The sequence below is a fragment of the Solanum pennellii genome, chromosome 6, assembly GCF_001406875.1.
Source record: "Solanum pennellii chromosome 6, SPENNV200".
NCBI classification, from domain to species: domain Eukaryota; kingdom Viridiplantae; phylum Streptophyta; class Magnoliopsida; order Solanales; family Solanaceae; genus Solanum; species Solanum pennellii.
In genome coordinates, this window is record NC_028642.1 from 11,922,509 (window position 1) to 11,932,597 (window position 10,089).

At 42.0% G+C, this 10,089-nt stretch overlaps 1 protein-coding gene across 1 annotated transcript; it reads right to left on the reverse strand.

Annotated features, from left to right (window-relative positions):
- Positions 1–3,657: 3,657 nt before the first annotated feature.
- LOC107021801 (cytochrome c oxidase subunit 3) lies at positions 3,658–5,270 on the reverse strand. The gene has a single exon (XM_015222513.2). It carries the CDS (start codon positions 4,739–4,741, stop codon positions 3,944–3,946), a length of 798 nt encoding a protein of 265 aa, XP_015077999.1. The 5' UTR covers positions 4,742–5,270; the 3' UTR covers positions 3,658–3,943.
- Between the last annotated feature and the right edge of the window lie 4,819 nt (positions 5,271–10,089).

Here is a 10,089-nt window from a genome sequence, read left to right on the forward strand (position 1 = left end):
AAAAAAAAAGAGTGAGGTAGTGGACAACTAAGAAAGATTATCTTTTCAAGGCTAGAAGTGCTATAAAGGAAAGTAGGTAGAAGAAGGAGACAAGAACTATCTTGCTATACCTGAATCAGTTTGACTCAATGCTTGCACTTGGATCTTTCTCCCCAGCTTCTTTCTACGATTCTAGTCAAGCCCCGCTAGTATGCCTCGAGAGCCTGAGCTACTCTTTTTTTTCCTTACCCATATATCACAGTTAGTACCCTCAAAGCCATTGCCTTTCAAGTAGAGCGTCTTTTCAAGTCAGTCTTGTCCCGCCTGCTCGTTAGCAAGTGCCTCGGGCCCTGCCTCTCTTTTCCAACAATCTCAGCCGAGTGCTTCGTTCCCCTCCTTTTAGGCGAGCTACTTCGTTCCAGCCTTTCTCTTTCTATTTTGAAACACTTTCGGCTTGAACTCTATTCGTTTGAGCTCGCCACCCTTCTCGACCTGTCTTTTCAGACTCATTCCCTTTCTCTTTTGAAACAATTTTAGTTCAAGCACTGGTCGACAGACTCATCTCCAACTATATTTCCGGAATGCACTCCTAGACAGGGAAGCGCAGGTTCGAGCCCAGCTCGTGAAAAGGCCTTTGCTATTAAAGGAGAATGAGCCTTCTCTATCTCCGCAACTCTAATTGTAACATGATCTGGGGAAGCTGTTCAGTAAGGAAAGATCGTATCCGCGTAGAGCAGCTAGGGCTAGAGCAGCAATCTTCTTACTTCCGGCTGACTGAAAGGGAGAATAAGACTCTTTATTTGCCTTAGTTTGCGAAAGACCCCCGGAAATACAAAGAAGAGTAAGAATACAGTTTCTAACAAGTATAAATCTCCAGATTCAGCGAATGGAGCAAGAGCAGGTTTATCAGCTGGAAGTCATGTCCCCGGCTAGCGGAGAAATGGAGCTATCCTTGCGACTTCTTCCCTAGATTCATTCCTCCCTTAAGGGAAGTTCTCATTCGAGGATTTGAGAGGATTCTCATCCGGCTCTTAATCAGCGAAAGAAGGAGTACAAGAGGTCTCACCCGGCGGACCAGTAAACGCTTTACCTACGCGACAGTCAAATGAGCATTATACTGAGTCATTGGAAATCGAAGTAAGGGAATTGGAGACTTCCCCAATCGGAGAGAAGAGGAGTGACCTAATCACTTAGGAAGAATCGAAACCATAGAATTCCAGCTTCGCCGTCCTTACCTTCAATCCAATCTGATTCTGATTCCGCGGAAAGTCTTTCAAGTTCGGATACGATCACCCAATATAACCCTCCTTAACTGCCCTAGCTTCTTGCCCATCGGGCATGGTGGCACATCCTTCTTGATTGGGCATCTTTCAGAGAGGAAACTGCATATGAATCAGGCACACTCTAACCCCTTCCCTCCTAGAGGCGGGTGCTTTACTTCCTGCTCTTTGTCCATTCGGAGAATAGGGTCTGAAGGGACAACTCTTAATAAGATGAGATGCTCGACCCAAGCTATTAAATATCTCCTGATTCTTTTAAGGCCACAAATCCCGAAAAGTCGGGCAAGAGCGCTATCAAAGACTGTTTCCCTGGAAGAAGAGCTGGGCAAAGACTAAGGGAATATCTTTTCATCGCTATAAGGCAGATGAAGTTCGACATCAATAAAGAGAAAGACTTTCTTCTAAAATGCTAGATCCCATCTTTCATGCTTCTGGTTCCGTGGAAGGTGAAAGGGCTAGGGACAGAACTCCGGGCACATAACTCCTGGGGGAGCACTCTCCAGGGACATAACAGCATTCTGTCACCGCGAGCTTAGGGCATTGGATTAGGATTCCCCCACCTCATAAAACATCATTTGATGCTTCTGACGCATATGATATGAAAGAAGATGAGTCTTTATTCGCCTTATCAGGCATAGTTTCTTTTCAAGAAAGAGGCAGAGGATATGAGCTTGACACCGCAGCTAGGCGTGGTTCCGCAGACTGTATACGTGGTAGGGCCCGCTTCAGAAAGTAGGTTTCCAAGCCCGCAGATTCAAGAGTTAAGTTAGAGGCTGACTAGTTAAACAGGAAATTCAAATGAAAGAAGGTTCTTTCCCCTTATATTGATTCTTTGTTCCTGCTTCAACTCATAGATGACTGCCCGAGGATCACTCACTCTACTATAAGACCACTAAGAGGGATTAGATTACCAACCCCTCTTTCTAACTATAACTTCAGAACAGCTACGCTTGTCGCCCGCTAAAGTAAAGCAATTGTCGCAGCTCCAGCTGAAGCAATTGTCGCAGCTCCAGCTGAAGCAATTGTAACTGCTCCGGTGGATCAGAGCTACTCGAAAACCGTGATAGGTGCTTGAGATCAGAACTGCTTACAGCAGCCTTGACCTGGTCCAATGGAAAGGGAAAGCTGAAAGAAAAGAGAGTTTCAATCCACAAATGATCCGATACATATAAAGATGCTACTTGAACTCGACTCCGTGAAACCTTGTTTGAGCGAGAGGAACGGACAACAGATAAAGAGTTGTAGCTAGGTCCTATAGAAATTGGAATAAGAGCTTGCCGTTCACGTGGAAGGTCTTCGGGGAGCCAAAAAGCGCTCCATACGAGGCCGATCCGATCTCCATTGTGTAGCCCTTCAAGTGCTGATAGACCGCGAGCTCCTGTTGTTTTTTATTGGCATGGACTGAACATGGTCCCTAGCTGTGAACGTATGTGTTGACTTCGTGAAACCTTAGTAGGATGGTTCACTGGAGATGCAGTGTGCTCGGCTTTTCCGTTTTTTCTTTGTCTTTGCCTCCAACAGTTGACTGGGCTATAGCTAAACCTGCCCTTTGTCTAAAGATGTGGTGCCACGAGATATTCGATTTGAGAGTACCTTCTCATTGGGGCATGCCGGCAACCTTGCGGCTGAGAACTATCTGGTGCGGGAGTAATCCATCGAGCTGAATGCTTGGTTGAGTATTCTATCGCGCCTAGTAAAACAGGCATCCCTATACCTATGTGTCTTGTGTGCTTATTAGTGCCATTGAGGGGGGGCCGAAGGTTAGGCGTACACATGGGCTCATCCCCGCCATCGATCTATAAATTTCCATTTTCCGCAATTTTGGTTGTCAAGTCGAGATATGAGTGTATAGGGGCGCCAGACTCCCTGTGCTGTGATGGGTTCTGCCATGTGAAAGCGGTGAACTGCTTGTCAGGGCTAGGCTAAACCATGATGCTGTGTTACTAGGCTTCGCCTCTCCCTTCACTATGAAAGTCTCGCTCCTATTCTTTAAGAAAAAGAAGATGGAAACTGAGCTTGATTATCTAATGGAAGGGAAGGAAGAAGTGGAACTTTGCATAAAGTGAAGATCGCTGGGGGTGAGTAGAAATGAATTGTTTTTCATAAATAGTAAGATTCCATTTTATTTGTCTGCCCCCCCCCCAAAAAAAAAAAAAGAAGAGAGACGTGTTGGAAATGTGCTTGGTTGTTGACCAAGAAAGAAAGAAATGGGAGTCTTTGGGCATTGCTTGGGCTAAGTCAAACTTGGGGCGAGTGTTGTATGGCTACCTAGTGATTTACAAGTACCCTCACTGCACTGACCATAGTAAACCCCTTCTCGTTGTACCGAAATAGAGATCTGATTTAAACGACCAGGGACAGCATATGAGTTCGATCCATTAGGTTCTTTTTTTTTTTCAGAAAAGAAACGAGAGACAAGAAAACATCTTTGATTACGATTAAAAGGAACAATCTCAAATAGACCAAGATCCAATTTCGGGTCATTTCTTGGTGAACATGATCTGCCATAATCTCTTCGATCCCTTCATTTATGTGCCAGAATAGAGAGAGATTTGGGAGGAAAGTGGAAGAGACCTTTTTGTATATGATAATCAAAGGGAGTGGGAAAGCTGCAGGAATTCTTTGGAAAAGCCCGGTTCTCTTTGTCTTCGGGCTTTCATTCCTCAATCCCCTGATTCCTTCCTTCATATACCTCCCCCCCAATAGATAGAGACAAATAGGAATACCCGAACCACGTCTACAAAATGCCAGTACCATGCAGCTGCTTCAAAGCCAACGTGATGCTCCTTGGTCAGATGACCAAGATATTGGCGAATACCACATATGATCGAGAAAATAGTACCTATAATCACATGAAAACCATGAAAGCCAGTTGCTAAGAAAAAGGTAGAACCATAAATACTATCCGAAATAGTGAAGGGTGCTTGATAATATTCCATTCCTTGAAAGCCTGTGAATACTAGAGCCAGTGAAACGGTAGCTACTAAAGCGTAAACTGCTCGTTTTTCCTTCCCCGCGAGTATAGCATGATGAGCCCAAGTTACGGCAGCTCCGGATGAAAGGGGAATAAGGGTATTAAGAAAAGGGATTTCCCAAGGATCTAAAACCGCAATCCCTTTTGGGGGCCAAATCCCTCCGATCTCTACCGTAGGTGCCAAAGAAGAATGAGAAGAAGCCCGAAAAAGAGCAAAAAAGAACATAACCTCCGATACGATAAACAGAATAAAACCATATCGAGGTCCTAATTGTACGACTTTGGTATGATGTCCTTCGAACGTGGATTCACGTAGAACATCGCGCCCCCATACGAACATGGTATATAGGAGAAATATGAGGCCCAAACTGAGAAGTGTTGCACCCCCTTGAAATGAGTGCATGTACATCACACCTCCTACGGTTGTTGCCAAAGCTCCGAGTGAACCCGAAATAGGCCATGGACTTGGATCTACCAAATGATAAGAATGCCTCTGAGATTCAATCATAAACCACTTTGCCTCGGTTCTATGTAAACCCCCCCTTCCCCCCCACCCCCTAAAGTAGTAAAGTAAAGAAGGGCTCTTTGGGGTCTAATTTTCTTTCTATCTGACAGGACAAACAAAGAAATAGGAAGGGATGGTTCTTTCATTCCATTGATAGAAGTCTAACTAGAAAAAGCCTCTCTCTATTCCTTTGAGAAGAGAATCGTTGGTTTGACCGACGAACTACGGGGGAAAATAGACCTTATTTCTTTGAAGCAAGATTTTTGGAAAGTAACAATTCCATTCAGTTCGCTTTCGGAAAACTTGCTGGTCGCGGATTAGTTCGTTCTGCGCCGCCAGCGGCCTCAACTCAAAGGCGCAGGTTGATCTCTCTGGTTGAGGCTGCATTCATTTATTTATATTCAACTTGACACGTGGGAAGGGCTTACTCTACTAGTGGCTCGGCTTGGTCTCGCCCCCTTCCCGTACTATTCCTCCCCACTAAAAAGAGCGATTGAGAATCTCGAGAAACTTTCCAAGCGTCTGTCTTCGCGGGGCGCGCTTGTGTAGCCGTTCAAAAGGTTGTACGATATGCCCACAAAGCTTCACCAAATCTCATGCCAATCTATTTTATTCTTTGCAACTACTTTCTTCAATAGGTTACCAAGTGTCTTGTTAAAAGCTTCAGCAAGACCATTGGCAGTGCATTGTACATTGAAGATTTATGTTGCTTAAAATTGAACTTCTCGCACAAACTACTCATGAGTTTATTGTTGAATGGTGTTCCATTATTAGTGACTATACATCTTGGTATGCCATATCTAAAAATTATATTTGATTTGATAAAATCAACAACACTTTCCTTCTTTACCTCTTTTAATGGTACAGCTTCAGCCCATCTAGAGAAATAGTCAGTGGCAGCCAAGATATACATTTGTCCTTTTGGCGACTTTGGAAGATGTCCAGCAACATCAAGTCCCCATGCATCAAAGGTCCACGAGGCTACAGTCGGATGCAGACCCTCTGGAGATTGATGGATGTAATTAGCGTGGAATTGACACAATTGACACTTTTTGGCATGCTCTAAGCAGTCCATAACCATTGTCATCCAATAGTAGCCCATCCTCGTGATGCGAAAATGGAGTTTAGGCCCTGATTGGTGTGCTCTACATGTGCTAGAATGTGCCTCTTCCATTGTTTGTTGAACTTCTTCTTTGTCAAGACACCGCAGTAATAGTCCCTCAAAAGAATGACGAAATAGTATTCTATCATGAAAGATGAATCGTGGTGCCCTTTACTTAATGTCTGCTCTTACCGTGGATCCTCAGGAAGTCTTCCTTGTTCAAGATACTTAATTAGAGGTTTCCTCCAATTTTCTTCTTCAACCATTCAAACACATATATGATGGATTTCATCAATTTGAAGATCAAGAAAACTAGGAATAACCCATAGATGACACACACACACACATTTGTTGTCTCATTTTCTCAAAGTGCCTCTTGCACTGCTATTCGCAATGATGGAGTTTGCTTCTCCATTGGAAGGACTAGTTCTACGTCATACACCAATGAAAACAGTGTCGCTTTCATAGTTGTTCTAAAGATTTTACGATATGCCCATAAAGATTCACCAAGTCTCTCATGCCAGTCCCTTTATTCTTTGCAACTACTTTCTTCAATAGGTTACCGAGTGTCTTGTTAAAACCTTCAGCAAGACCATTGGAAGGTGCATTGTACATTGAAGTTTTATGTTGCTTAAAACTGAACTTCTCGCAAAAACTACTCATTAGTTTATTGTTGAACGATTTTCCATTATCAGTAATTATACATCTTGGCATGTCATATTTAAAAATTATGTTTGATTTGATAAAATCAACAACAATGTCCTTTTTTACCTCTTTTAATGGTACAGTTTCAGCCCATCTAGAAAAATAGTCAGTGGCAGCCAAGATATACAATTTTCCTTTTGAAGACTTTGGAAGAGGTCCAACAACATCAAGTCCCCATGCATCGAATGGCCATGACGCTACAGTAGGATGAAGGGCCTCTGGATATCAATGGATGTAATTAGCATGGAATTGACACGCTTGACACTCTTTTGCATGCTCTAAGCAGTCCATCACCATTGTTGTACAATAATAGCCCATCCTCTTGATGTGAAAATGAAGTTTAGGCGCTGATTGGTGTGCTCCACATGTTCCATAATGTGCCTCCTCCATTGTTTGTTGATCTTCTTCTTTTTCAAGACACCACAAGAATAGTCCCTGATAAGAACGACAAAACAACATTTCATCGTGAAAGATGAATAGTGGTGCCCTTCTCTTAATGTCTGCTCTTACTCGTGGATCCTCAGGTAGTCTTCCATGTTCAAGATACTCTATTAGTGGTTTTCTCCTATATTTTTCTTCAACCACTCGAATAGATGTATGATGGCTTTCATCAACTTGAAGATCAACAAAACCAGGAATAACCCTTCGATGACATACATGCACATTTGTTGTCTCATTTTCTCCAAGTGTCATAGTTGTAGCCAAGTTAGCCAAAGCGTCTGCCCTGCGATTTTCTTCTCTTGGGATGTAATTTAAGAACACTTGATCAAACCTTTCAAGTAAAAAAGTAGCATACTGGTGATATGAAAAAAGATCTTCCTTCTTTACCTCGTAACTCCCTGAGAGTTGATTGATGATCAATTGAGAGTCACCGTAGACATCCAAATGAGAAATCTTCATATCTGATGTTATTTCAAGGCCCACAGTCAAAGCTTGGTATTCTGCACCATTGTTCGAACACGTTTCAGCTAGAACAAATGATAATTGTAAGATTAGTCACTCTAGGGATATCAAAACCACTCCTGCTCCTGCTCCATCTCGACATGCATATCGATCAAAAAGCATTGTCCATGCCGACAACTCTTTAGTAAAAAAAGCATTTTCATCAGGGAACTCATTTGAAGTTTCCCATTTTCCCGAAAGAGGGTGATCAACAAGTAAATTAGAAAGTGCTTGCCCTTTCACAGCTTTTTGAGGTGTGTATATAATTTCATATTTATTAAACAATATATACCATCTTGCTAGACATCCTGAGAGAACTGGTCGAGTCACTACGAACTTCACGGAATCAGCTCGAGAAATTGGCTTGATAGTGTACCCTTCAAAATAATGCCTCAATTTTTTTTATTGCATAAAGCAATGTTAAGCACATCTTCTTAATGGGCGTATAATTCAACTCAGCTCCTATAAAGCTACGACTCAGATATTACAATGCTTGTTCCTTTTTAGTTTCATTTTCTTGAGCAAGAAGTGCCCCAAGTGATCGCTCTTGCGACTCAATGTATAGTATCAATGGATTTCAAGAAGTTGGTGCCCCTAATATAGGTGCATTCATCAAGTATCTTTTGATGCTTTCAAAGGCATTTCGACATGATTGGTCCCAGTGAAAAGGAGCATCTTTCTTGATCAAATGGTAGAAGGTTTGACATAGTCCATCCAGGTTAGAAATAAACCTTCGGATGAATGCCAAATTTCCTTGCAGACTGCGGAGGTCTTTTAAGTTCTTTGGCTCAAGCATTTTTTGAATGGCATCAATCTTTGCTGGATCAACTTCGATTCGAGGGTGATGCACAATGAAACCAAGAAACTTTCCTGAGGTAACCCTAAATGCGCATTTGAGCGGATTCATCTTCAAGTCAAACTTCCTTAACCTTTCAAAAACAATTTGAAGGTCTTCAAGATGGTGTTCCCTTTGCTTTGTCTTTACCACTAAGTCATCCACGTAATATCCACCTTCCTATGAATCATGACATCAAATATGTTTTTCATTGCACAGTTATAGGTGGCCCGAGCCTTTTTAAGAGCAAAGGACATCACTTTGTAACAATAAATCCCTTTCGGTGTTTGAAATGCAATGTATTTTTCATATTTTGGAGACATTCGGATTTGATTATAGCCAGAAGAACCATCCATAAATGACATAGCTTCATGCCCAGTTGTAGCATCAACCATGAGCTCAATGATTGGCAGATGGAAGTCATCTTTTGGACGTGCCTTGTTCAAATCTCAAAAATCAATGCAGACACGTATTTGACCATTTATCTTCTTAATAGGTACAATATTTGAGATCCACAAAGCGTACTTCACTTCTTGAACAAATCCAACTTCGATGAGCTTGTTGACCTCCGCTTCAATTTTGTGACCAACTCCGGATAAAACACTCGTTGTGACTAATTTATGGGATGTGTTCCTTTTTTGATCCCCAGATGATGAATATCTATCCTAGGACTAAGGCCCGACATTTCTTTGTACAACCAAGCAAAAACATCCTTGAACTCAACCAATAACTTGAAGTATTTCCTCTCTTCTTCTGGTGTAAGAAGTGCACTAATGAAGATTGGACGTAGATCTTCTAGAGTGCCTAGATTTAGTTCCTTGAGGTCGTCTATGGTTGATTGTATGCCATCCTCCAATTAAGGGGGAGCCTCTTGGGCATCATCATTTGTATCATCAACGTTTGGACCTTCTTTCACTGTTATGTGATAGGATGATTGTGTCAAGTTTGAATCTTCCACCTCACTTCCCATGAAGACTGTGATGGCTTTACTTTCCTCCTTCTTGGTTTCTCCATGAAATTGGTTGGTGACAACAATTGTGCTTTTTTTCACCTTTAAAGAACCATCAGTGGTGATTGACAATACAGACTTTCTCTTCATTCATGACGGGAAAACACTATGAATCTCCTTGTCGTCAATTACATCACATGAATCTTGATTTTCATACTCCAACAACCTTCTTCGGATAATGACTTTGTTTTTGTTCCCAAGCGATAAAATACATAGTAATTTGAGGTGGGCATATTCGCCTACTTGTTTAGAGATCTCTCTTTCATTGTTGTGGCCCAATCTTTCAAATGCAAAAACACAGGGTGTTAGTCTTACGATGCACTCAAACACCAAAGTCCGTCGTGGTGTTTTACCCTTCTTAGATTCCTCTGTCTTTTTTGTAGAGGTGTAGTGAGATGAAGTTATTTATTTCCCCTTCTTAGACGAAATCCGAAGAGGCTCCGGCAAGCTGAATCCTAACCTAAACTTAGGAGTGGAGACATGATATCTTTGCTTTCTCAACTGCATTTGAGACTTTGTAAGACCGTGTATCTTTTCACCGGTGACTTCATCCGTGAGTTCTCCTAACTTCGTTGGATTTGAGAAATCATAGCCTAATTTTTCAAACAATGTGAAGACCTTTTGATCAAAGTTCCCTTTCATCTTATAAACTTGGATATTGCTTTTAGAGGGATCCAAATCGATACACGGGACTTGTGCAACTGGAACAGTCATTTTCTCCTTCAAATCTTGGAATGTTATGTGACTAAGTTCTTTCC

Coding starts and splice junctions, on each gene's coding strand:
- LOC107021801 (XM_015222513.2), bottom strand. CDS start 4,741: ATGATTGAATCTCAGAGGCATTCTTATCATTTGGTAGATCCAAGTCCA.